Genomic DNA, 27123 nt, shown 5'->3' with positions numbered 1-27123 from the left:
CGTTAAACAATATGTGAGACATATGGTATTTATATTTATTTTTAGTTTTGAAACCTAAAACACAAGCAAACATAAAGATCGTGTCTCTTACCATTCCATTTACTTGTGAAAATAAAGAAAAGCTGGCAGTTCAATAACCAGAGAATCTAAACATTTGCTTGGTTATCGTTTAACAATGTTTCGCAGGAAAGATTTTTTAAAAAATATTTGTGGCAGATGTTATGTCCAAATGTATTAAATATTTTCCATCATTATCCCATTTAGTACCGTTAAGTCTGAAATCTTAGAAAACCGTCAATGCTGAATATGCTCAGAGATAAACTAAATCAATCAGTAGTATAATATGTATATATATATATATGTATGTATAATGTATTTATATTTTATTAGGCCTTTAAATATCTAAGAATTAATATTATTTGACGTGCACATTTTACATTTACATAAATTTTTTGTTTTTGTTTTCTCATTTGACTCTTCTTAAGCATTTAGAAAAAGGTTTCATTTATTTCTTATTATTTTTTTTTTTTTGCATTTCAATGTTCCCGAAATTCAATAACAATTTTATTTTTTAAAAACACATTGCCTAAGTTTTTGAATGTTTATTGATTTTATTTTTTTTTTCTGTCTGTGTTGGGTGCGTGTCGTGTGTGTGTGTGTGTTTTTGTGTGTATATTGTTGAGGTGGTGTGTGTACCAAAATTAACTGATTTACAGGGATCACAAAATTATTACTGATAAATTGGAATATATAGTTTAGGATATTTGACAAAAATCATATTGCACTCAATACACAGACTTTAATCAGAGTTTTATCATTTATGTTTAGGTTTTTCGTTCTTCTTCTGTTAACTCTTACAATTAATTTATGGTTTATAATTACAAAAAAACAATTAGGGACACAGTCGGCCCCGCTTGTTGTACACATACGGTTAAACGATTATTCTTTTCTGTTTTGTTTTTTTTTTTAAGAATTTTACTGAATAGTCAAATACTCTCGATTTCGGTTTTTTTTTTTTTTTTTTTTTTTGTTTTGTATCTTGCGAACACAACTTAGATTGGTTAAAAAATTCAACTATTAGCTAGCACTTTTTCTTGTTTCGTTTTTTTGTTTTGTTTATTTTATGAATAAATTTGCGAAATCAATAAGAAATGTTAAAACAATATAGAGATGTTGTTGTTGAAGATGTTCTAATTATAGCTGAATATTTGATAGTTTGACAGGATTTGCAGCTATACACAAACATATACATATGTATATATATATGTATATATGGAAATAGCTATATGTTTTATGGCTGCTTTTGCTACATGCTTAAGACAAATCATTTGGAAACTGAAGGAAATAATATGTATAATTATATATTTAATTTATTTTTTTTTTTTTTTTTTTTTTTTTTGAGGAGGGGAGAAGGGTTATTAAAGCCCATTTCGTTTCACTCACAGCAAACAAACAGTAAATGTTTTTTATCCCTCAGTTTAAATTTATTCCTTTTTTTCACTGTGTGTATATGTGGATGTATGTGAGTGAAGGAGTGTACTTTGTGTAGGTATGTGTGTGTGTGTGCTGTTAAGAGGAGCAGTTGAAGGTGTCATCATTATCATCGACATCAACATCATCTATTTCGTAAACGCCATAAATACAGCCCAAAGTATCTCATTAGCATTCGGCTTGGCCGCCTCCGTTTCGAAATCGAGATCGAGCAACTCTCTGACACGTTTCATGGCCACCTCATAGTCATCATCGTTAAGCGGCGCAAAGGCATTCTCAATGACATCACTGGCATGCGCCAAAAATATAAGTGCCAGCATTCGCTTGTCCATTCGTTGTGGATCATTCACCCACTTGGATAAAACGGAATCTTGTATCTGCAATAGAGGCATTTGATAAGTTTCTTTTTTTTTTAAGTTTATATTAAAATTTATAAAATTATCTATTCAACCAATTTATAACCGTAAGCATCTATTAATCGTTTGTTAGGTGTTTACCTTAATCATTGATACTTTTGCCCTTAAAGCAAACTTATTATTTTAAAGTGTAAACTTATACATAATATAAGTAAACTTATGCATAATATTCCTAAAGGCATCTTCTGTGTCGACTTTTTCTTTCTTTAAATCTTTTCTATTTTTTTTTTTTAAACTAAACCACAGGAAAAAATAACACAAATCTATTGTTAAAAACAAATCACGACATAATAACATTAAAACATTAAATTTGCTTTTTAAATTTTAATAACTCCTTTCTTTCTTCAAATGATAGTTTTTTTAGAGTGTCCGAAAAAAGCGATCAATTAAGAAGACCTCCTAAAGAATCTGGGAGTTCTGCAATAAAACTTTCATTTCAAATATTTAACACTCTGCGTTTGATGATGAAATCAAAATGCTATAAAGATAGTCTGTGAAAACAGACATTCATTCATTCGGCAATTTCACAGGTTTGATAGACATGGAAAATAGTTCAATCCAAATTGATTCTTCGATTCCGCGATTATCTTACAGGCCATTTATTCCTAAGTGTAGCTGTTATGTTTTGAGCAAAATTGTCGTCTTCTTCTTCCATTACCTTTTTAACCAATCGACATTTGACAACATTATCGCTCAATGGATGTGTCGTCATATCAAAGAGCAAGAAATTTTGCTTTTCCGTTGTGAGCACGCCTTTCTCCACCAAATTTTTGGCCAAGCGTTCACGTACATTTTTCAGCTGATAGCGTAATTTTAATGGATTCCAAGTTTCGCCTAATTATAAAAATAGAAAACCTTTAATCATTCATTAAAGAATTGAATTGTCTTCAATGTACCACTCAAATATTCAATCCAACTTTGAACCGTCTCTGGTGGATCTGTTTCCTTAATGTGTTTTAATGCCTCATCCAATAGAACATCGCCAGTTTGCTGATCCGATTTCAATATTAATTTTCTGCAATTTGTCAAAAACAAAACAATTCATTAGTCTCGGATATGATTCATACATAAAGTGAGAGTAAAATCTAACCTGGTACATAAGCCGCGTCGTCGCATACCCGATTTTTCAATCATAACACGACCACGGATACCCAATTCAATGAGAATGCAGCCACGCAAACCACTTGATATGCAATCATTCCAAAAAGATGTGTAGCCCTGCAACAATAAAACAATTCAAAATATAAAAACAACAATAACAAAACCAATTAAGTTGTAAATAAAATTGTATGAACTTAAATCTATATGTAGCTATGTAGAATTGCCAATTCTCTGTTTCATTATATGGCAAAGATATGTATAGCTGGCCATAAATATATTCAAATTAACCTTTATCAAAATACAACTCAATATTCAGACCAACAAAGAGTCTGTTGAAGTTTTTATACCCTGTAAGGAGATTTTTTTTAGTTTAAAGGCCCTAAACTAATAAAATTCAGAAAAGTTTACTAAAGTACTGGCAGATCTGACTGAAAGCGGAGAAGGGGTGGTATATATCTTCCATCCAGCAAATTTGTAATGTGATCGAGTATGTCATTGAATCATTTAAAAAATAGTAGATCGTATTATTTTTTTGTTCCATCGCAATCAAATAAATGGAGTGTCACTAATTACCACGTACTCTGTCACATATTTTACTCGTATGACACAAATGATAGCTCTATACATTTTATGCTTTGTCTGGGGTAATAAGAACGTTCTTACAAACTAGAATTTTGGATCAGCCTCTTTATATATTTAACCGGATCGTACCACTATATATTTTATACATATAGAATAGAACATCGGTATAAAAAATAGACTTTAATTAATAACCAAGTCATTTCGTTATTGTGCCATAATTATCTGGTTATTTGAACATATTCAAACGAACATACCTTTTATAGGAACACCCTACAAGTCAAATACAGTGAATTTGATCTAGCCTTCCGCTTATTATCTATTACTAGATAACTACTCTGACTAATAGAAGTCCTGCTATCTACACAAAAGGAAGTTCTAGGATAATATTAACTAAGACATCTGCTCACCATCTAGAAGCAACTCCGATTTCTCGTCCACCGTCAATGAAATCTAGATATCTTGATTATCTTTCATTTAAGTGGATTAAATTTGCTACTCATTTGTCGGCATAAATCTTCGATCTGGATACAGTACATATAGACATGATCTGTCTTATATTCATAATACTGACACTTTCTTTACATTGTATAATCAAAATTGTATCTATTTTTCCGACTACTATTTAAAAACGTTCTTCAACTAGTTTTCTTCAGTGTTGCCTTCAAGTTAATGTTATAAAACCTTTTTTTTTTTTTTGGTTTTTTCTTCTTTTGTTTGAGGTCTAGGGCATAAGATATTTTTAAATTTAACGCTGTCCCAAATTTAACATACTGTTGCCATGTACAGAGAAAAGTCTGACTCGCAATTTGTTCAGCTGTTTTATCTTAAAACAGTTGAATCAATTTGTAGTAGATGAAAAACATTTCATTAACAGAACAGAACGTATACTCTCATTTAAATGGTATAACAAAAATTATTTTACTATATTCTTAAATTAACTCTATAATCAGTATTTCAAGGCTACAAACAAACAAAAATGTTGTGCACTAAGGCTGAAAATATAAGTTATGACGTTTTTTGTTTGACTTTTGATAAATATACAACATTTGAGAATGGTTTTAGATTTTAAAAATAACTTAGAAATTTTTAAGTTCATTATTTCACCATATCTAAAAGAGTGCAGGGTATTTTACAATCAAATTTGTTTGAAATAAAAAAATGTATAATATTTAATAAAGAGATTATCATCATGACTCAGAGTCTGTTAGGGCAGTTATCAGTAAATTTATATAAACACCAATTTATATAGGTGTATATTATATATACATACATATAGGGGTTTTTTCGATATAGATTGTGACGTTTTTCATTTGATAAGAGAGCCTACTTAAAAGAGAGAGCAACAAGACAGAGGCAAACCGACTGAACAACTTCCTCAAACAATTAACCAAATGAGAAAAATGTTCTATGATAAGAACTGCCACAATGGAAGCACCAAGCAAAAACGACACGTTTCCTCTTTCCTCCTCTGAGATGTGGATGTGGATGTCTGTGTGTGTTTTACTTTTAAACTGCCCCTGCGGGCAAAATAAAAGAAAAGAAAAAACTAAAAAAGAATAAAACGAAACAAATAGACGTGGTGCCACTCATATAAATACCACTTTATGGCGATATATTCATGTATATTCGTCTGTACATGACGGAGAAGAATTCTGTGAGCCGCAGTAGCGATAAAGCAAACACTAAGCGAGCAGGAAAGCAAATGAACTACTCAACAACCCATATTCATCTATCCCTCATTCTCCTCTTCTTCGTCCATCCTATCATTCATTATGGAACAAATTGAATTCTTTTTCAAATGGCTCAATCATTGACACATTAAATAGATTATTATATTATGCTCAAAATTGTAAAGAAGCTTTGACTCGAGCTTACAAAGTATTAGTTCTACTTGTTTACTTCTTTTTCTTTTTTTGTGGGGGATCTAAAGAATTCTAGCCAAATATCTTGAAAGCCCAAGATTTCAACTATTGGATTGATTTTCGTACATTTTGATTAACAGTTTATATTTTTCGAAGTTGTGATTTTGTTGGATATTTCTATACTTTTTTTTCTCTATATCGGGAACTTAATAGTTGTCAGGTACTATAATTAAGAAACATATTTACTAGAATACTAAGTAAGAATCAGATAGATGTATGACTTTTCGTACATTTCTGTAAATATATAGTTTGTGTTTTTTGAAACCCGCCTCACCAAAAGGTGTGATTTAGTGTCACTTTCATTATAAACACTACCACAAAACATAAAATTAAAACTACTAGAATACTAAAACCTTTGATCTTAGACTGTATTTACTCGAATTTCTAACCATTTTATATTTTAAGTAAATCGCAATTTGATATATTTTCAAACGACAGCAGGGACATATCTAAGCGAAAAACTAATTTCGATCCGAATTTTGAAGAATATCACAAAAGTTTTCGAAAATTGATTAAACATTTTGTTTACGAGCTTATAATTCAGATTGCAAGAATTTACAAAATTAAACCTTCATGAAATTAAAGCCTAGTGGAATACTTTGCTGATCTTTGGAATTTTTTGATAATTAACGTAACTAACATTTCAATTTAAATTTGGATTTAAGACCACAAAGAAAAGATATCATTTTTGATTTAAGATTAGATATCAAAAAAGTGATCAACATGCCTAAAAAAATAATCATTAATACTTATAGTCAAGCACTAGAGCAAAGACTATTATTCATAACTTTAATTATAATATTCATTCTTTATTTATATTTCCAATTCGTCTGTGGGTTTATCTCAGAATTATTCAAATTGCAATCGAATGACTATGTCATATATGTAGGTCCCAGAGGCAATGGTTAATCCCCAATCCTTTTCGTTATCTACCTTTTAGAATTGCTTCATCGAGGAGAAACGCTTCCACGAGGATCAAACTCGAGAACAACAGTTTTATACATTGACTAAGACTCCACTGAGCAGCCAACTAGGCTTGAAAGAAAAGGGTTGAGAGGGGCATTTGCCATATTCCCAAAATCCTGTGCTCCTGAGCGCTTGTATAATAGCCGTGAAATAGTCAACCAAAATGGATTTTAAAAACTCATTTTAAAGGAATATTGAAAAATTAATATTACATATGTACATTGCAAAGAAAATGCGTTGTATTGCTTTTAAAAATCTTTGACAATTAATTTTGGCTTTTGATAAGCCTTGAAAGCCGAGGAAGACACCAAAACTAATGGAAATAACAACAAGTGTGTGTATGTGTGTGTGTGCGTGTATGATTGTGTGTTTATGTGCAAGCAGCACGATGATAAACTCGTTTCCCGGCAGGTTAAATGTGAGAGAGCGGACCACTCGAAAGAGATGATTCAGTAGGTTGTGGCACTTGGCCATTGCACAACAATAACAACAACAACAATGACTGACAAAAGGTGATGTTTGAAGACAATGAAACTTAACTTACAAAAAACATGTGGATAAAGAAGGAAAATGAAACTAAAAATGGAAAAATTTAAGAATTTCTGATGGGGAAATGTCTGTCCCAAATCGCACCTCTTTATCCTTAAGGCCCAATAGTAGAACCTCTTCCATGAGAGTTAGTCGCGTCTCTTTAGAGTCACCATCATCAATGTTATCCTCTTGATCCTTATTGCCATCATGCGAGTCCTGATTGTCATCGGGTGTGTTGGCATTTAAACCAGCTGCACCACCTTCACCACCATTTTCCCGTGGTTTCACAGCGCGTCTAACCAGGCCATCCGACCGATTCATTGTGGATACCCTCTGTTTGCCAAACAAAACGTGGAACGGGTGGCGGGGAGCTGCGGCGGAGATGACTCTAGTGGGGATGTTGTTCTTCTATTTGTATGTGTGGCACAATTTGCTGACGGTGGCTGCTGCTTCGGGTAATTCTACTTGACTCCAGTCTGCTCCACTTGGGTAAGAGTGTGTACGTTTGCGTGTATGTGTGTGTTGCTGATTGTTGTTGTTTTGAATTGTTTTTCTTCTTTATTCACTTCTCAAACACAGCCTTTTTTTGTCACTTGTTCACAAATTGCAACTGCTTCACCGTTTCACGTATTCTTCTTCTTTCGCTGTGTGTTTGCTCGTCTTCTTTGCCGTTTTCGTTGTTGTTTATCTTTTTGTTTAAAACTTTAAAATTTTTCGTATTATTTTAATGAATTTGGTTAACTACGCGTACTAAATATTTAATTGCATTGTTTATGCTCTTTTGCTTTTTTGTAAATATATAAAATGCTTGCGCAAAAATAAGCTTTTTTTATTTGTGTCTTTTGTCGTCGCTTCTGTTTCTTCGACGTGACATTTTTCGTAAGCAGTGTTGAAAAACGCAAGAGGTTTCTAGCCTGGAAAATTAAAACAAGAAATATTTTTAAAAAGTTTATAATAATTGTATTGACGGAAATATACTACAAGAATGCCAAATACATCAATAATTAAACAAATATGTAAAAAAAATTTTTATCTAATTTAAACAGCTGTTTTTTTTAGTGTTGTCAAGTAATTATTCGATAGTTTATAATTTATCGATTGGTCTTTCGTCTGATATTTACAACTTTGTGGTTTGTAATATTTTGTTTGGAATTTCTTGTTGTTCTCGTCATGTCGTACCTGGCCAATTTTAACAATGATGTGGCCAAACAAATTCTTATGGACATAATACGTTGTGTCAATCAGCCGGATAATTCAAAGAAATTGTCAGAGGCAAAGGCCTCTGCTGGAAAGGAAATGCTTCTAATGATGCAGAACGTCTTCCCGTTGGTCATGACTCTACAGCTGGAGGTGATAAAGGCTCATGGATTTCCTGGCAACCGTGAGGGCCTTGTACAATTCTCGCAGCTGGTTCGAGAACTTGAACGGGATGATATGGAAATTGCACGTCTTCGCAGTCAATTGCGGGCAATTTATTTACCACCAATTGCCATAAACACTACCAACGATATACTCATTTAATAAGTAACTTGTAAGACATATTAATCCTAAGTTAATTTACAGTATTTTTCACCTTGTAATTCATCATAATTGCCTTCATTTGGTTGTTTAAAAAACTCATTTTATTCTTTAGGTTTTGTATTAATAAAATTAAATTTAAAAAAATAAATAAAATAATAAATACAAGAAGTAAAATATACTTGTCGCAGAAGATATATGTACATAGTCTTAGCCCAGTGCCGGATTAGCCATATATCAATATTAACAAATGGCCTGGCCCTATTAGAGCGCTAGCCTTTGCTTTCCCTTTTTTTCTCATTCATATTTTATGACTCCCATTATTCCAAACCCGTAAAAAGCTCAAGTTTTGTTTTTAGAAAATTCATATTTTTTGTGAATTTTTTGAGATTGGACAAAGAAAACGTTGTTCATATGTTGCTAAACAATAAGTAACATGGCATTTTAGGTACAATAATAATTAAGTATTGTTTGTTTTTCTTTTGTGTTGTGCTCTGTTCTACAGCAGAACGCGTCTTGGTTTGGTCGTCATAATCATCATAAATTAAATTAAAAAATTTTGGTCATACCTACTACAATATATAAATTCACTTACAGACTAAACAGTTTGATTTCTTTTCTTTATCTTTATATACACGATCAAGTAGTGGGTAGAGTGAGCAGCAGCAGCCGTTTAACAAATAAAACATAAAACGGAGGAACGACAAAAAAAAATAATAATAATAGTCTGACGATGAGCCAAAGATCTAATCCTTCTAGTCACCATTTTTTTGATTTGTGTGGGAGTTATTATTATTACTATTTCCATTCCGAAGGTCTGCTATTGTCAATTTAATTGGATCAATGGGGGAAACAAGGTCGTTACCATTAAGTTTATGTTTCAAATGTTGCAGTTGATTGGCAAAATGTTCATCTTCTGGAGGTGCTATGGATTTGATTGTTGACTGTGATCTGCTTGAACTGCTACCATCGCCGCCATCATTTGACTGCGAGGCGGGGGATAATGGTGTCAGCTCCTCGATAGTGGAATCACTACTAGGGCTCGATGGTGTGCTGGAACGTGAACGCACTGGATACTCATCATCCAAAGGTATGGCAAAGCCATTAGTGATCATTAGATCGCCAATATTTATCTCAAAACCTTCGGCTGGATCGAAAAGCTCCACGCCAGGCAAAGGTGTCCCTTCACGGGCAGCTGAATTTACCGCTTTTGTAGTCTTTGGTCGCTCTTTGTAGGTAACAACACGAGCTATTAATTTACGCCAATGTGCCACTACAAAACAAAAAGAAAGAAAAAACATTTATTAATACATTTTTCATTATTTATCTTCTTAACATTACCATCTGTAAGTTCCTCGAACTTCGTTATGGAGGACTTTTGCCAAGTATTTGGCTGATTGGGTATTGTGGATTTCACATTGGCCATAAAGCATTCAACTGCTTGGAATCTATGTGAAAAAAAATATGCTAATCAGATTAAGTAGCTTTAATTTAAAGTATTATCTCACCTTAATGTTAGGAAATCGGTTCGCAGTTCACAAATATCGGCAGGAGAGATATACTCACTATCGCCGTAGTCAACAAAATATAGATCAATCACTTGCTCCTCAGGATTATATTGATTGGGCATGATATCAACAATTTCAGCTCGATACCATTTCTCATCGAATTTAAAGACAGCGGCAACAATCTGTCCAACATATGGAGCTGTTAGGCCATGCTTTTCTCTATTCTCCGGGTTGCTATAATAGCTGGTCATCTCTTGGACCATATCATCTAGTTTCTTTGTCTGGGGTCCAACCAATTGAACCCAAAACTTTGATGGCGAACCAACGGCAGAGACATAAACCTCCATAGGTTTATCATCGACACGTGAGGCCATCAATTTATCCCTTGGCTGGGTATGTGAGCTCAGTGAAGTTTGAGAAGAATACAGACTGGATGCCAAACTATTTGTGGGCGATCGGCGTGGTTCTCGACGTTGTTCCACCTCCTCGACAGCCCGACGTAGCTCTTCATCCTCTTCGATCTGTTCGTCTAGCAATTTACGTGCAATATTTACTTGCTTCTGATTGCCTATCACAGTGATTTTAGCCTTGCCATTACGTCCATTGGGATCAATTGACAACTTGGCCAAAGAACTTCGACTAATATCCTGAAGAAGTTCACCACCACGGCCATTTAATTTATTGGCCAATCGCTGTGTTTATCTTTTTGTTTAAAACTTTAAAATTTTTCGTATTATTTTAATGAATTTGGTTAACTACGCGTACTAAATATTTAATTGCATTGTTTATGCTCTTTTGCTTTTTTGTAAATATATAAAATGCTTGCGCAAAAATAAGCTTTTTTTATTTGTGTCTTTTGTCGTCGCTTCTGTTTCTTCGACGTGACATTTTTCGTAAGCAGTGTTGAAAAACGCAAGAGGTTTCTAGCCTGGAAAATTAAAACAAGAAATATTTTTAAAAAGTTTATAATAATTGTATTGACGGAAATATACTACAAGAATGCCAAATACATCAATAATTAAACAAATATGTAAAAAAAATTTTTATCTAATTTAAACAGCTGTTTTTTTTAGTGTTGTCAAGTAATTATTCGATAGTTTATAATTTATCGATTGGTCTTTCGTCTGATATTTACAACTTTGTGGTTTGTAATATTTTGTTTGGAATTTCTTGTTGTTCTCGTCATGTCGTACCTGGCCAATTTTAACAATGATGTGGCCAAACAAATTCTTATGGACATAATACGTTGTGTCAATCAGCCGGATAATTCAAAGAAATTGTCAGAGGCAAAGGCCTCTGCTGGAAAGGAAATGCTTCTAATGATGCAGAACGTCTTCCCGTTGGTCATGACTCTACAGCTGGAGGTGATAAAGGCTCATGGATTTCCTGGCAACCGTGAGGGCCTTGTACAATTCTCGCAGCTGGTTCGAGAACTTGAACGGGATGATATGGAAATTGCACGTCTTCGCAGTCAATTGCGGGCAATTTATTTACCACCAATTGCCATAAACACTACCAACGATATACTCATTTAATAAGTAACTTGTAAGACATATTAATCCTAAGTTAATTTACAGTATTTTTCACCTTGTAATTCATCATAATTGCCTTCATTTGGTTGTTTAAAAAACTCATTTTATTCTTTAGGTTTTGTATTAATAAAATTAAATTTAAAAAAATAAATAAAATAATAAATACAAGAAGTAAAATATACTTGTCGCAGAAGATATATGTACATAGTCTTAGCCCAGTGCCGGATTAGCCATATATCAATATTAACAAATGGCCTGGCCCTATTAGAGCGCTAGCCTTTGCTTTCCCTTTTTTTCTCATTCATATTTTATGACTCCCATTATTCCAAACCCGTAAAAAGCTCAAGTTTTGTTTTTAGAAAATTCATATTTTTTGTGAATTTTTTGAGATTGGACAAAGAAAACGTTGTTCATATGTTGCTAAACAATAAGTAACATGGCATTTTAGGTACAATAATAATTAAGTATTGTTTGTTTTTCTTTTGTGTTGTGCTCTGTTCTACAGCAGAACGCGTCTTGGTTTGGTCGTCATAATCATCATAAATTAAATTAAAAAATTTTGGTCATACCTACTACAATATATAAATTCACTTACAGACTAAACAGTTTGATTTCTTTTCTTTATCTTTATATACACGATCAAGTAGTGGGTAGAGTGAGCAGCAGCAGCCGTTTAACAAATAAAACATAAAACGGAGGAACGACAAAAAAAAATAATAATAATAGTCTGACGATGAGCCAAAGATCTAATCCTTCTAGTCACCATTTTTTTGATTTGTGTGGGAGTTATTATTATTACTATTTCCATTCCGAAGGTCTGCTATTGTCAATTTAATTGGATCAATGGGGGAAACAAGGTCGTTACCATTAAGTTTATGTTTCAAATGTTGCAGTTGATTGGCAAAATGTTCATCTTCTGGAGGTGCTATGGATTTGATTGTTGACTGTGATCTGCTTGAACTGCTACCATCGCCGCCATCATTTGACTGCGAGGCGGGGGGATAATGGTGTCAGCTCCTCGATAGTGGAATCACTACTAGGGCTCGATGGTGTGCTGGAACGTGAACGCACTGGATACTCATCATCCAAAGGTATGGCAAAGCCATTAGTGATCATTAGATCGCCAATATTTATCTCAAAACCTTCGGCTGGATCGAAAAGCTCCACGCCAGGCAAAGGTGTCCCTTCACGGGCAGCTGAATTTACCGCTTTTGTAGTCTTTGGTCGCTCTTTGTAGGTAACAACACGAGCTATTAATTTACGCCAATGTGCCACTACAAAACAAAAAGAAAGAAAAAACATTTATTAATACATTTTTCATTATTTATCTTCTTAACATTACCATCTGTAAGTTCCTCGAACTTCGTTATGGAGGACTTTTGCCAAGTATTTGGCTGATTGGGTATTGTGGATTTCACATTGGCCATAAAGCATTCAACTGCTTGGAATCTATGTGAAAAAAATATGCTAATCAGATTAAGTAGCTTTAATTTAAAGTATTATCTCACCTTAATGTTAGGAAATCGGTTCGCAGTTCACAAATATCGGCAGGAGAGATATACTCACTATCGCCGTAGTCAACAAAATATAGATCAATCACTTGCTCCTCAGGATTATATTGATTGGGCATGATATCAACAATTTCAGCTCGATACCATTTCTCATCGAATTTAAAGACAGCGGCAACAATCTGTCCAACATATGGAGCTGTTAGGCCATGCTTTTCTCTATTCTCCGGGTTGCTATAATAGCTGGTCATCTCTTGGACCATATCATCTAGTTTCTTTGTCTGGGGTCCAACCAATTGAACCCAAAACTTTGATGGCGAACCAACGGCAGAGACATAAACCTCCATAGGTTTATCATCGACACGTGAGGCCATCAATTTATCCCTTGGCTGGGTATGTGAGCTCAGTGAAGTTTGAGAAGAATACAGACTGGATGCCAAACTATTTGTGGGCGATCGGCGTGGTTCTCGACGTTGTTCCACCTCCTCGACAGCCCGACGTAGCTCTTCATCCTCTTCGATCTGTTCGTCTAGCAATTTACGTGCAATATTTACTTGCTTCTGATTGCCTATCACAGTGATTTTAGCCTTGCCATTACGTCCATTGGGATCAATTGACAACTTGGCCAAAGAACTTCGACTAATATCCTGAAGAAGTTCACCACCACGGCCATTTAATTTATTGGCCAATCGCTGTGAAATCTGTATTTCGACTTTCTCAATGGGTGCACGTTCGATTTCCTTTAATAGCAGGAAACGTGCCGCCTTGACGGCATCGGGCACACCGCTAATGTCACAAAATTTATGGCCACTGTCTTTATCGCTGGAATCGACAATAAGTTTCTTTAATAAGTTTCATATTTTTTTGGGAGTATTTCGTCTTAATAATTACCGTAATCTTATCTTTGCCGAGGTCTTCTCCTCAATCAATTTAATATTGGCTCCACCGCGTCCAATAATTAGCGGCACATGGTCATTCTCAACGATAATTTTGACACAGATTTCCTTTGGTTTATCCTGTGTTCTTTGCACATTTCTTCTGTCGCCATTATCATTATTATCATTATCATCATCTTGACGATTTTTAAAATAGGCATAGAGCATGGCACCACCCAAGGAGCAAAGGCCAAATCCGAGGAGTAATTTGTATGTGGGCGTCCCCGAAAATGGCGAATTGCGCAACATTTTTGGATATGTTTATCTTTGTCTTTTTGTGTATTCAATTAAAATGTCAAGCTTCCACTGTAATAAAAAAACAAATTTAAATTCTTAGGTTAACAGATTTCAATCACTTTTAAGGTTTTAATACCATTTGAATGTTTGGCTATGGGGAGGGTGACAGTTAAAAGGGGGCATAATTAATGTCTAACTAAAATTATCAAAGAAAAAAAAAATAGAAAACCTTCAATTGCATGTCTTAATTGACAAGTTTGAAATTAAATTTTCTGAAATGACTTCATAAGCAATAACAAAACAAAAAAACTATCGCAAAAGATTGTAGGAAAAAATAGATGAGTGACGTTACCTTCTTGAGCAACAACAGAAAAAAATGAACACTAGTCAACACACTTACGGAGGGGTGGTACTCACATTTGGAACTGCGTTTAATAAACTTAACTAAAATCCCAAAAATTCATCCAATTTACACTTTATTTAGAATTTGTTTATTGTGAAGTAATATAGACATTAAATTCCAAGAAACATTTGTTCACCAAGAAAACTCAGAAATTTAAATTCTATTTAAACTAATTGAAAGCGTTAAAAACTAACTAATTTTTCTCAAGCGAGTAATTCAATTAATTTTCATTCGTAGTGCAAGAAAAAAATTACTTTGGTTTCTAGATTTCCTTTTTCAAAGAGTACACAATATGTATTAAATAATTTTCATTATCTAGAATTAATATAAAAACACACCCCATTACACAGATACAAAAAGCGAAAAGATCCTGTTTATCTTCAGAAATTAATCATAATCATGGCCGGTAATATCAAAAATAACGATATTTAGAACATTTTTGGAATTTTTTGTCCGTCTTTACGGCCTATTAGTGAATCTTCAAAATTCTGATAAATCCTTAAACTGACAAAGTGTCCTCTCGAAAATAACGTACTTTTCTAACCCGAAAACATAAATTTTTTGATTTGAAACTTTCTAAATACAAATGCTAAAAGAGATGTATACACTTTGACCAAAATCCATCCCAAATTTTGTTGGCCAGTGTAGAAGCATATTATTATTATTATTTTGTTGCAATTTTTGTGTCTCCATAAATCGCGTAACCCACAAAAGAGATGGAAAGCTATTAAAAGCGCAATTAACTGATATTGTATGTGTATAGCAAATAAATGTATAAGTAGAGATAATAAATCCATGCAAAACATGACAGAAAATGTACTTCAATTTGGTTTCGGAGGTTCTTGTTTCAGGTAAAACCAGTTTATGCAGTTTCTCTATAAGATTTTTGCTTAGTCTCTGTGTCTGTCTGTCCGTTTTGCGTTATCAGAGAGTCCTCAGACCGGTTTATAATTAACATTCTTCCGCTGTTTGACTGCATAAATATTTGCTTTATCTTTTAGCTGATAATAAGCAAATATACTTGTATGTAAACAAGACAAAAATAAACCAATTGCACATATCTATATGTGTATAAATGCTTAAAAATATTAAGTAATTATTAACGAACGAATTTTTCGTTTTTGTTTTTCATTTAATGCCACCATTTGTTGTTGTCTAACCTTGATCTTGAATTTCCAGAATGCTTAAGCTTCCTCAAGCTGGCTTAAGCTATCAATTGAAGCGTTACAATTTGTTAATATATGTATGCACACCCGTTTTTCATGTGTTTAATTGTATTTTTTTTACTATTTGTTTTTACATTTTCACGTCGTTCGTTTGTTCGTAATGAATTTACTCGTTTTTATTGCAAGAGATGTTTAAACTGCCGCATTTCAGCATTGACTGTTGAAAATATTGAATTTGAATTTTATCTCTCTATTCGGCACCCGCACAAAACAGCTGATTGCACTTTCCCGCTCTCTCTCTCGCACACGTATTCCTCCTCCTCCTTTGTTATCCCTCTATCTTTCTCTTTCATAGGGGCATTTTGCCGGTTGATTTGAAAAACTGAATTGATTATTAACTTGGGAGAATACAGCAAACAAATGAATTGCGACAAATTGTCTAAGGCAAGTGAATATGGAGAAACTAGGCATTTGTCTAATGAGAATGAGAGAGAGCGGCTGAGCTTAAGAGCGTGCGGCGAAATGCTAAATTTAGTAAAATGACATAATAAACCGTTCGGTTTTGTTGTCTGTTCAAGTTGTGTTTTGGTGAGGGGCTCTGAGAAGGACGCTGTCAGAATTCAAGCCCGATGATTTATTGGGCTTTAATTTTGTTAACAAATTATGCAGAATCTCTTTTTGTAGATTCTTTATGCCACAGGCAGTAATCCCATGCTACATACAAATTCGGTTGTTCACACCCCCCTCCAATAATTTGTATGCCAAGAATTGTGCGTTCTCAAGGGGGTCACGCGGTGAAAATTTCTAAAATATGTAGAATTTTTTGTTATTGCTATTTCTTTATTGGCAATGTTTCAAATGGTTTTCTTTTTGTAGTGAGCTAAATAAAACCGTAAATCAACAATGAATATCGACGTCATCACCAGAAAAGGTAAATTTGGAGAAGTCTTTATATATATGTATGTATGTGTATACACGTACGTACATAGACATGTGGGTGTGCATATATGTATGTACAATGTATTGGTTTTCTAAGGATCATCTGTACAAAGTACGGGTTTTCATTTTCAATGTTCAATGTCAATTGATAGTAAAAGTCCCGTTTGTTGTGCCGTCTCTTTTTTACTCCAAAGTAGTAGTAGTGTAGTGGTATTCCAGTCATTCATCAATTACTTACCTACTGAAGCTTTGATCAAGTCTTGGACTATAGTTTAGTGGATTAATTTAATGATTTGCATTTAATTTGTTTATTACTAATTTGGAAGCACTGTAATTAATTCTTTTTGTTGTAAATTTACGTCAGCCAAGCAACAAAAACAGAAGAGGCCGCGTGCGTATTAGCTGCCAGTGTTGGACACGTTACTAATGTTACGAATTTAGGGTTGTTGAGTAATTAACATATTCTTATCGATAGATCAAAATCCCCGATGTTGGCGGTTATTTTCAAACATTCATTGCGTTACATATATAGGTCATTTGTTTTATTTTGTTTTTAATTTAATTGTAAGTATATAAAATGCATAATTGAGCAGCCGTTTAGCTGTTAGGTCATTTAAATACTAAATGCTATGATTCACATTCGCGTTGTCTAAGTACAATGAACACTTTTGTATGTTGCAGATTTAAGGCGCACACTGATTAAATAACAAATTGTATAACAAACATGTATATATATATATATATATATACATATGTGTATATTATAAGCTAGGTAATGTCTCGTAAAGTATTCGGCTTGGTGCCATCCATGTCAAAGCAGCGGCAGTTACAGGAGGAAACAGGACATTCTGGGTTTTGCCTAGATGTAATGTAATAAAAATTCATTAATTAATGAAATATAAAATATAAAAAGTTTGAGTCTCACTTAAACCACTGCATAATGTGCTCTGTATGACCGCCATGTCGACATGTCTGACACCAGGAGAACCATTTTGAAAACGGTTTAGTCTGCCATCCCTGCACTTCGGAAGATGGACTTTCACTTCCATTGCTCATATTCATCATCGTTCCCATGTGCATAAGACACAAGGAACAGCGTGGTAATGGTTTTCGACAGCTTGGACATGACGATAGACGATTTGTGCTCGTTGAAGTGCTGCGTGGCCGCGGCTCGTCCAACAAGGCATTTGATACGGATTTGCCACAGAAGTTGCACGATAGATAAACAGTACGCGAACTTCTGGACAAGAACCGTATGCTTTCTATTTTGATATCCAATTCGGCACGCTTCTCCCATAGACCCCAGCTATTAAGCCAATCCAAATAACTTGAGATCCAATATTGAATGCGCTTGTCTGAGAAATGTTCGTGACGGAAGTAATTTATGACCACTAGGGCTACAGTCTGAAATATGCAAATAATTAATATTTCTTTTCAACTTTAATTCTTTCAAAATCCGATTACCTGTGCATCAAAACTAGCATCCATGTAGGCCTGAAGTATATCGATGCCATCCAAAGATTCTCCAGTTAATAATAAACCATTCAAATCTCCACATTCAATGGCTTTCTGTATCTGATTTTTCACATAATCGGCCAATTTGGTCTCGGACAAGTATTTACAAGCAAATGCCATACGATCAGCCAGTGATACGCCTTCCTCTTTAAGAACTCCCTCAAAATTATCCTTTTCCATTGTTAGAAATGAGAAAATTGCTCTCAAATGTGGATCTTGAATTTGCATATTTGCATTGGATCGTTGATTTCTCCATGTGGTACTACAACGATCGGCATTAAAACTGGATAGAGCAATCACAGTGATCCGGTACATGCTCGGATCACTCATCGTATCCGCTGCCGAAGAGAGAATATTACAGGCATACAATATTTTTAAATGGAATACACAAATCATAGCGGCGCGACTAAATTCCTTATTGGCGAAGAGTTGATCAATAAAACGTTCCAGTTCCTGATCGTGAGGCCAACCACATAGCTGTAGAGCAAGATGGCGTTGTTCACTTCTGCAGAATGAATGAAATATTATGTAAATATAACCCTTAACCACGAAGGATTCGACTTACCGATAGCAGGTTAGTTTGTTGGAATTATTAATGCCATCTGGCCATTGTAGAATCTGTGATTCTATGCGCGAACTGGCCATTAAAGCCTCCGATGTGTGTCCTAGATTAATGCCCAGTGTGGACTTTAAGCCCGTCAAACGATCATCGCAATAAACATTTTTCAAAGTGGACCAGACATTTCTCAAATAAGGACTTAAATTAAGTTCAGCAAATGCCCTATTATCGGGCTTCATGCCATAATCCTCGATAGCCCTTTGACGTATCTTATCCTCCATGTCGAGTTTCATTAGTTCGGGTTCTAGGATATCAAAATTGAATGCTGAACTAGTACCGCCAGTATAATCCAATGAACTGCCACTTGAATTTGTTCCAATTGTGGGTGCTGCAGTCGCTGTCGTTGTTGTTGTTGTGGTGGTCGTAGTTGGTGATGAACAAGCCGCCATGGGCGGAGGAGGCATTAGGAATGGAAGTTTTGTGCGATTACTATAGGCCGTATGTAGGCTGGCCGGCAAACGAAAGTCCATAATATTCATTGCATCCGCTAGTAGTAGAGCTCTCTCCACATCTCTCGTATGCCAGGATAATGAATTTAAATTAGAGAATTTCGATTGTTGATACTTAGCTGGAAATGGGCTAATTTGACGCTTAACATGATAAATCTCACGGGAATTCTCATTATCGACGCTGCGTATATCGTATAGCGTTATATAGGGTGAATCCCTTTGCAGTGAGGAGAGCAGACTAGGCCGTGTGGGACACCAGGCAATTTGTAAATGATTTTTCGATGATTGAATTTGACGCAAGGGACGATCAATGGCACGCAAATCCCAAAGCATAACAATGGAGTCGACATAGCTGCATAAATAATTGCCATTTGGAGCCACAGCTAGGCCATGGACGGTTTTCGTTTGAATGCTCTGGCAAGTGGCATTATTCTCTAAAAAGAGTTAGAATTTTGAAGTAGGATTAAGTTAAACCAAAAGGGGTTAACTAATGCTTACGTCTGAGGTCAAACAGTTTGATCATTTTTTGACTCATGCCCGCTATAAGCAGGCGTTGATTACGATCCCAGCATACCGAATTAGCTGATTCAGCTAAGCCAAAAAAGTTTGCCGTATCTTTGGGCACTCCACGTTCAATATCCCAAATGGTTATACACGAATCCGAACGATGACGATCGTGACCAATAGCCAGTATATTAGCGGATTGCTCATTCCAGGCCAAGCAAGTGCACATACGCTGCTGTCTTGGAGCTGTTAAATATTAACCGATCATTACAAATAATGCAATCAATAGTTTAATTTGAAAACTCACTGTACTCCCAGCTGCTGTCGTAACTGTCCCGAAAATTGCATATGCCAATTTTACCATCACCCAAACCCACCGCTATAATCGGCTGGTCACTGTGATAGGAGGCGGCCACACAACGAGCATACTGATATCGCGACTCATTGGACAAATAGTTAACCGAAATGTAGGGCAATCGACCTGCAAATGTATCCCATTAAACAAACCCAAATGTAATGCCTTTTTTGGACTTACTCTTTGGCGTGGCACCGTCATCCTTGCTGCTGCGCACTTCATATAAATTAATCTCTTGGCCCCAGGAGACAAACCTATCTGGAAAGTTGGGAAACCAACTGAGGCCATGTATAATTCCACTCATATTAAACTGTATTCCATTTGCTGTTTCTCTCAATAGAATTCAGAAATTTTCTTCAACAGATTGCAGTTAATTGCGTCGCTTCTTATCAGCATGCAGCAAAAACAAAAACACGACCATACACACACACATACACAGAAACACACCGACACATGTAGGCCGGCTATCAGCTGTTTCCGCCGCAACATTTGCTTGTTATCTAACACTAAATAAAGGTCTCTAAAGAGCCAAGTAAACAAAAAAAGTAAAACGCTGGATAGGATTAGAGGCTTCTTATATTAACAGCGACTGTTCCTAAAATTTTGAGTTCTGTCATTCTGTAATCCAATCTTCCAGCTGTAATTCCAAAATGACCAAACAAACAAAAACTCCCCAAAAACAAAATGAAACGCTGTCAAACACGTCCCTTACACCTGTGCGATGTAAGTAGACTCCCAGGCAAGAAAAGAGTAGTTGCTATCATTAAATCATTTCAGTTCTTGACAGACAGCCTTCGCCATCATCCATCAATCATGACGCCAACTTGGCCACCTGTAAATCCCGCCTAGATACCCTAATCAAACAACTCCAGGATAATTACTCCAAATGGCAATTAGCACAACAGCGTGGCACAGCCATTTGTTATGCCATCGAAGTCAAAAAGACCAAGTGCTTGGAAAAGCTGGATGCAGATGCCCAGGAAGACTTCAGTATCTATTCAGATGATCTGATCCTGCCCTGCAAAAAGTTAGCTATTATAGCCACAATATTTATAGATATAGCAAATAATACAAAAGAATGTCTGAGGCAAATGAGAGCTCTGACTAAGATGCCAGGAGCGGCTGGTGATACAATTTTTTATCGCAGTTGGAAATTGCCTCAGTTTGTGGCCTTTACCAAAGAGCTGTCTGAGCGGTATGAACAGGAGGCATTGGTCAAGCAAAAGGTGATGGGTGAGTATTACAAACAAAATTAGCAGTATGTAAAAGAATAATGTTCAATTATATTGTAGAAAACATTGCCCATTGTATGGAGCGTGGCGATCTTATAGCTGAGACCACTCAATGGGAATACCCGGAGCATACTGATGGCTATGTAAAGCTCGGTTTCCTCTTATTAAATGAAGAAGTTAAATAATTTAAATTTGTTTTCTTTTTTGGGTTTTATTGTAAGTAAAATTATCTAAATACTTGAGAGGCATATCCATATCTTATTGGATGAGATTCAGTTGATGCAAATTTCGTTTCTCAAAAAGAGATTAATTAGTTTTAAGTCTTTTAAATGGAGATAATGTCCAAATTGGCTTTTGGAGTAGATGTAAAATGGTGCTTAGACCACCACCACCAAGTGGCGCAAGAGAGTCCCAGGGCCAGACTTGAATAATAGATGCAAGTCATCAAATTAAACTTTTTCTGAAACATGAAAAATAATCATAAAAATGTTTATTATATTTTTTAAAGTCGAGTTTGTAGTCTCACCTTGCTGCATTTTTCCAACTGAGACTGTCGTTGTAGTTTCTGCTTTTGTTTTGCTTTGTCATGAAACTCTTCAATATTCTTGATATCCAAGGATAACTCTTCGGCTATCATTTTAACACTTTTCAAAGCTTCCAGTACAAAACGACTGGCATACCGCTTCTCGTTAACAATTACATCTTCCGGCTGCTTTGACATCAATTTGTAATTGGTAGCGGCCAGGGAGGAACGCAAACACATTAAATGATTGGAGCAATTACCAATAATTTGCGAATTATAATCCTTGGCCAAGGCTGTCTGACAAATATAATCATAGCTTGGATCCTGATTGGGCAGCTTGGCAAAAATTTGCAATAGCTCTTTTTGTTCCGATGGCTTTGTAAACCCAAATTGCTCTAGATCTTCTGCGGTTAGCGAAGCCAAGTCACGAATACTGAGATCTTCTGGTACATTATCATTGTTAAAAGCACCGGACTGTGAGTTTCCTGAACGCATCAACGTTTTAATGGTCTCACGCTCTGCATGTATGTTCCTAGAGTTTCCAATAAAAGCCCTATCTTGCTCCTGCTGTTGGGTGTGTGAGTGGAATTGTTTATTGGCTGAAAATTGTACAACTGGCGGTATATTTGGAAAATCCATCCCAGTCTCTGAAGACATGTTGTTGTCGATTTTACTATGCAAATGATAAATTTTAAATAGCCGGATCAAAATGCAGCAGTATCTGCACGCAACTAAAGTAGTTTTCCAACACTTCCTCTTAGAGATGGCCATATATGTATGTATGTACTATATATGTATAAAATTAGATTGTTACAAACGGAATCGAAACAAGCACTAAAAATATTCTACATTTGAATATTATAAACTATTCTTCAGTATAAGTGCTAAAAAGTCGACTGTTCCTATAATTGTTATTTAAATAAAGAGAATGTATTTTTAGCAGAAAATAAAAAGCATACGGATGAAGTAAAAAAAAAATTAACATTTATATTTCAACATTTTTAGTTATACAGTTCTTAAGAATCTTTCTTGTCCCCCAATGTTGTTGATGATGGCCGATACACAGGAGCGCTGTTCAAGGCAGCCTCTTGGATTTTTTTCATAAACAATGCTTTCTTGTGTTCATCCGCATTAAGAGCAGCTCTTGATGTAGACGCTTTAATGCGTTCAATTTTTTCTGCATTCGGCTCAGTTAATTGCATTAAACCGTAACCAAGGCCTCCAAAGGAAACTAGCCACAAAAGGGACTTAACGTACGGATTGCTGATCATGGTAGTTTTCTGTGAGGTGAAATATTAATCGCTTTTCTTCAGAGAGTTCCAGTAAGTGGCATCCGCTTGACGGGCTCTGCTATCGCCAACTATTTCACCAATTTTGTAGTAATAGTCTAGTACAAATGGATAATTCTCGTTGATGTGCTGTCGAAACTCTAAAAAGCAGAAACAACAAATTATGAAAATGCCGCTACTTATGTAAATGCTCCACTTGCCTCGATTTGTGTTCATGCGATAATAGACGGCGTAGCTGGCAGCAAAACCAACCGCTTCCAATACAAAAAGGGTTTTGGCGCTTCCTTTGATAAATCTCCAAATAGCTGGCTTAGGTGTCTTGGGCAACATTACAAATAAAATAAAAAAAACAAAACGGACACGTTCCAATTGTTGTTTAACAATTTCTATCGGAGAGTGAGTGCAATATGTGGCTAACGACGACTTTAGTGTTGGAAAATGTAAATAACTATTAGAGATGAGCAAAAAGCATGGAAAAAAGTTGGCAATGGCACAACTTAATTTCAAATTTATTTTTAAATTAAAAATTGATGCGACAGTTTTAAACTCAATTTTTAAAAATTTTTATTTTTATTACGAAAAACAAAGCTAAGCACACATCAACAAGGTCAAATTTTTGTCTTATTCTCACTGGGGCCACACCAAATATCGTCTTTGACTACAAAAACAGATTTATTCCAAATATAATAAAACTAAAATTTCTGTTGCATTTTTGTGCCGTTTTGTTCTAGTTTATATACAAGGTTGTCGCATTTTCTGTCTCAGTTAGCAAATTCTACGAATGAATCTCGAAAAGTTTAGCCACCTCATTGAGGTCATCATATTTCTTATTTTGGTTAATTATTGTCCTGGCCAGGCCTATTCGATTGAATAGATTCCAAAGCAGAATGCCAACAATTTTATCATTCTTGAGATAAAAGATAACACCCTTTCCATATTCCTCCTTTTCATCGGATTCACACTCAAACGGAGATGTACTCTCAGAATCAGCTTTGGAGGTTTCAACTGTTTTATGGCTTTCAGAGCTATCCGGGGATTCTGGTAAGTTATCTGCCTGACGTTCGGACGCAGAGGGCAGGGCAAAGACACCAACTGTGGGCAGAGAAGAGTCGACCAGTCCAATACCTTCGTATCCAACTTCCGGTCCCAGATCTGACCAAAACATACTCTGGTGCTGATATGGTTTCTCTGTAAATTAATAATTTCCAATTATTCGTATGTAGCATTATTTTAGGTATTAAAAATGTCTTACTTGCTCCTGTCATATTCTCGCCCGCAAGTCGTCCCGAGACTACCGAATGATCATGATGTTCCACTCGTCTTCTGCCCAGCAAGGGATCATAAAAACACGAGGCATCTCCGGCAACATAAAGATTGCGTCTTGCTTCCAATTCAGCGTTCACAACAAAACCACCAAGACTACGATCCACTTCCAAACGGCTAGGATTGGCTAGAGCGGTATTCGGAGAGCAACCCACACATACGACCACAATATCGGACAGCAATGTCATGCCATTATTTAGTTCCAACTTTAGGTGGCTCTCATCGCGCGCGGCTGACCGAATGCTAGCATCTGGTATAACACATACACCCAATTCCTCCATTTTCTTCATGGTCCAGGCACTCAAGTAGTTGGGCAACACCTTGGACATGTTGCCCTTCTCCTGAAACACCTGATACACTTTACCACCTCCGTTCTGCTTAGAGAAATGCGCCAGAGAGCATGCCAATTCACTGCCAATAAAACCATTACCCACTATGGTAATGGAACGTTTCTCTTTGGCATAACGACGTAATCTATCGAAATCTTCTGGGGTACGATAGACCATAACCTTTTCCCGTACACTGGGCGGAGCGTCGCGGAACATTGTTAAATTTTTCGGCGCACAACCCGTCGCTATGAGACACTCATCGTAAGCGATTTGATAGCCGTCGTTCAATGTCACAACGCGATTCTGCGCATCTACTTTCTTTACGGCGAAACCTTGAGCAACGGCTATGCCACCTTTTACGCTGTCGTCCAGCTTTTCAGGATCCATAAAATACTCATCTGGCTCAAAGTACAAACTGTAAAAAATCAAATGGAACTCAATTAAAGATACAGAATATTCTATGAATTCTTGTAGTTCACCTTCGCTCCGAACCTGTCCACTGCTTAAAGCGGTAATCTTTAATGGGATCCTCATTGGGATTGGGTGTATACCACAGTTCCTTTGAAAGTGGTGGTCGCATATATGGTTTACGATATTCATTGCTAATCATAAGTACTTTGGCAGTAGCATCATTCGATTTAATGGCACGGAAGGCAGAAAATGCAGCTGTTCCACCGCCAATGATTAGATAGGGCACATGTTTCGGGAGACTCTCAGAGCTAGCCGGCGCTACAAAACATGAGAATTTACAAAGAGAATAATAGAAAAGAAGTTATTTAGAACCAACTTGTCACTTTTCCGGTTATTTGGGCACGTTTCAATGCCGATTCCGAATCCTCATCATCATCGCCATCGCCAGCACCTTTGCCAGAACCATCTTTTGACCGATTTGTAAGGATCCAGGCCAACTAAATAATATATTATAAGGTCACTTAATATCTTTTTGATTCTATATCGTACAAACTTACGAAACCTCCTGCCAAAAGAGCAGCCAAAGCACCCAACAAGCATTTTAGTTTCAAAGCCCGATTCTTTTCTTCACAATCTTTATCTCCTGGTCCACCACCAGCACCACCAGTACCATCGCTACCATCCTGTCCACCACCAATCGTATTAGTCTCCCGTTGTATACGACGAAATTCTTCGCAAGGGTCCTTCTCCTGTTTGCAGGGATCAATCACTGGCTTGGATTTCTCACACTCGGACGACTTGAGAACCTCCGATGCCGAGCACACAGTTCTGCAGTCCGCATAACCCTAAAAAATAACGAAATAGATAATTAGCAAGTGAGTTTAAATAAAAATGATGAAATGGATGGGTGGAATAATGAAATGATTGGCATTTTATACCACTTTGTATTGTGGTTCTTGATTCGTAAAAGTTTTATAACTGCTGCCGCTCGACTGGGATGAGGATGATACTGGTGGGGATGTTGTTGATGATGTGGTATATGGGGGATTATAATTGTTATTGGGATTTGTTGTATAGCCGGGTGGAGGATCATCATAATCTTGCTCATATTCTGCCGATCTCGGTGTAGTTAGACAGGCTTGATGATTCGGATATTTATTGGCTTGCAACTTTGTTCGCGCCTCGAGAGTTCGTTTCTTTACCATATGATATAAACTGTCGTGTGCCGGCCGGCAGGTACCTGGAAATTTGACAAAACATGGCATTAACATAACCTCATAGGGAAATCCAATGTCACTTACCATTTATCGGCGGAAGCTTCTGGGTCGGCGACAGTATGCTTCTGTTGGCCAAAATATATGCCTGCCGGCAGAACTTTTGACTTAAACGTCGCACACTCAAAATACTCATATCTGGAATTTATATAAATGCTGGATCGGAGCAAAAAACAAAACCACAACAAGACTTCCGACTCGGTTCTTTTTGTCTTTTCTACAATTGTGTAACTACGAGAAGGAGAGGGGGTAAGGTTGAACGTGTTCGTGTGTGAACGGCTAGTTTTGTAACAAAAAAAAAATATATAGAATGTTTTGATTTGTATGACAAATTTTTCATTGGGAAAATCACGTTGGTTTCAATTTATGAATTTGATAATTAAATGAACTATATATTTGGTTCCCGTATGTTCTTTACGGCAAATCATTCGAACATTTGTTCAATATTTGTTTTTGTTATCTATTTTCTCTCTCGCACTGATTCTCTCTTGTTATGGGCTGTCAAAAGAAGTGCTGCCCATTTTTGAGGGCCTACGAAAAATAGC

General features: G+C 35.9%; 11 protein-coding genes across 14 annotated transcripts; 3 read left to right on the top strand and 8 right to left on the bottom strand.

Moving 5' to 3' along the window:
• Nucleotides 1-366: 366 nt before the first annotated feature.
• On the bottom strand, nt 367-7895 carry sau (Golgi phosphoprotein 3 homolog sauron). Its single transcript, XM_068295793.1, has 5 exons — nt 7112-7895; nt 2998-3125; nt 2804-2922; nt 2566-2741; nt 367-1868 (listed from the first exon to the last, which is right to left on the bottom strand). Exons 1-5 carry the CDS (start codon nt 7328-7330, stop codon nt 1620-1622), a joined length of 891 nt encoding a protein of 296 aa, XP_068151894.1. The 5' UTR covers nt 7331-7895; the 3' UTR covers nt 367-1619.
• Nucleotides 7896-8103: 208 nt separating this feature from the next.
• Nucleotides 8104-8704, top strand: LOC137581521 (protein C10-like). Its single transcript, XM_068295796.1, has one exon. It carries the CDS (start codon nt 8180-8182, stop codon nt 8528-8530), a length of 351 nt encoding a protein of 116 aa, XP_068151897.1. The 5' UTR covers nt 8104-8179; the 3' UTR covers nt 8531-8704.
• A 170-nt stretch (nt 8705-8874) lies between these two features.
• Nucleotides 8875-10733, bottom strand: LOC137580681 (tudor and KH domain-containing protein homolog; the record flags this gene model as incomplete). The annotated part of the gene is made up of 3 exons (XM_068294796.1): nt 8875-9800; nt 9869-9975; nt 10036-10733. Coding segments are annotated over 3 exons (1323 nt in total), but the record flags the coding sequence as incomplete, so codon positions are not given.
• A 405-nt stretch (nt 10734-11138) lies between these two features.
• Nucleotides 11139-11744, top strand: LOC137581519 (protein C10-like). Its single transcript, XM_068295795.1, has one exon. The coding sequence runs from the start codon at nt 11220-11222 to the stop codon at nt 11568-11570; it is 351 nt and encodes a 116-aa protein (XP_068151896.1). The 5' UTR covers nt 11139-11219; the 3' UTR covers nt 11571-11744.
• A 655-nt stretch (nt 11745-12399) lies between these two features.
• Nucleotides 12400-17152, bottom strand: papi (tudor and KH domain containing protein papi). 3 transcript variants are annotated; one of them, XM_068295786.1, is made up of 5 exons: nt 16994-17152; nt 13967-14316; nt 13076-13897; nt 12910-13016; nt 12400-12841 (listed from the first exon to the last, which is right to left on the bottom strand). In XM_068295786.1, the coding sequence occupies exons 2-5, from the start codon at nt 14257-14259 to the stop codon at nt 12546-12548; spliced, it is 1518 nt and encodes a 505-aa protein (XP_068151887.1). In that variant the 5' UTR covers nt 14260-14316; nt 16994-17152; the 3' UTR covers nt 12400-12545. The 3 variants fall into 3 exon arrangements, with proteins under 3 accessions (XP_068151887.1, XP_068151890.1, XP_068151888.1); XM_068295789.1 differs by lacking the exon at nt 16994-17152 and adding an exon at nt 15811-16018; XM_068295787.1 differs by lacking the exon at nt 16994-17152 and adding an exon at nt 14665-14759.
• Nucleotides 17153-17275: 123 nt separating this feature from the next.
• On the bottom strand, nt 17276-20618 carry mio (GATOR complex protein mio). Its single transcript, XM_068295785.1, has 7 exons — nt 20378-20618; nt 20150-20323; nt 19837-20088; nt 18836-19772; nt 18220-18775; nt 17681-18159; nt 17276-17614 (listed from the first exon to the last, which is right to left on the bottom strand). Exons 1-7 carry the CDS (start codon nt 20499-20501, stop codon nt 17524-17526), a joined length of 2613 nt encoding a protein of 870 aa, XP_068151886.1. The 5' UTR covers nt 20502-20618; the 3' UTR covers nt 17276-17523.
• A 63-nt stretch (nt 20619-20681) lies between these two features.
• LOC137581518 (uncharacterized) lies at nt 20682-21620 on the top strand. Its single transcript, XM_068295794.1, has 3 exons — nt 20682-20920; nt 20975-21430; nt 21490-21620. The coding sequence occupies exons 1-3, from the start codon at nt 20848-20850 to the stop codon at nt 21612-21614; spliced, it is 654 nt and encodes a 217-aa protein (XP_068151895.1). The 5' UTR covers nt 20682-20847; the 3' UTR covers nt 21615-21620.
• Nucleotides 21621-22848, bottom strand: daed (daedalus). Its single transcript, XM_068295792.1, has 2 exons — nt 21956-22848; nt 21621-21889 (listed from the first exon to the last, which is right to left on the bottom strand). The coding sequence occupies exons 1-2, from the start codon at nt 22721-22723 to the stop codon at nt 21755-21757; spliced, it is 903 nt and encodes a 300-aa protein (XP_068151893.1). The 5' UTR covers nt 22724-22848; the 3' UTR covers nt 21621-21754.
• A 66-nt stretch (nt 22849-22914) lies between these two features.
• Nucleotides 22915-23223, bottom strand: LOC137581523 (uncharacterized). Its single transcript, XM_068295798.1, has one exon. It carries the CDS (start codon nt 23221-23223, stop codon nt 22969-22971), a length of 255 nt encoding a protein of 84 aa, XP_068151899.1. The 3' UTR covers nt 22915-22968.
• A 17-nt stretch (nt 23224-23240) lies between these two features.
• LOC137581522 (protein CEBPZOS) lies at nt 23241-23683 on the bottom strand. Its single transcript, XM_068295797.1, has 2 exons — nt 23442-23683; nt 23241-23381 (listed from the first exon to the last, which is right to left on the bottom strand). The coding sequence occupies exons 1-2, from the start codon at nt 23569-23571 to the stop codon at nt 23248-23250; spliced, it is 264 nt and encodes an 87-aa protein (XP_068151898.1). The 5' UTR covers nt 23572-23683; the 3' UTR covers nt 23241-23247.
• A 105-nt stretch (nt 23684-23788) lies between these two features.
• AIF (Apoptosis inducing factor) lies at nt 23789-27048 on the bottom strand. 2 transcript variants are annotated; one of them, XM_068295277.1, is made up of 7 exons: nt 26606-27048; nt 26507-26544; nt 25862-26149; nt 25681-25801; nt 25373-25622; nt 24494-25308; nt 23789-24429 (listed from the first exon to the last, which is right to left on the bottom strand). In XM_068295277.1, exons 1-7 carry the CDS (start codon nt 26712-26714, stop codon nt 24017-24019), a joined length of 2034 nt encoding a protein of 677 aa, XP_068151378.1. In that variant the 5' UTR covers nt 26715-27048; the 3' UTR covers nt 23789-24016. The 2 variants fall into 2 exon arrangements, with proteins under 2 accessions (XP_068151378.1, XP_068151377.1); XM_068295276.1 differs by having other exon boundaries at nt 26243-26544; nt 26606-27047.
• Between the last annotated feature and the right edge of the window lie 75 nt (nt 27049-27123).

Source organism: Drosophila tropicalis, unplaced genomic scaffold (genome assembly GCF_018151085.1).
Source record: "Drosophila tropicalis isolate 14030-0801.00 unplaced genomic scaffold, ASM1815108v1 contig_845, whole genome shotgun sequence".
Taxonomy (NCBI): Eukaryota; Metazoa; Arthropoda; class Insecta; order Diptera; family Drosophilidae; genus Drosophila; species Drosophila tropicalis.
This window is presented reverse-complemented; position numbering and strand designations above follow the sequence as displayed.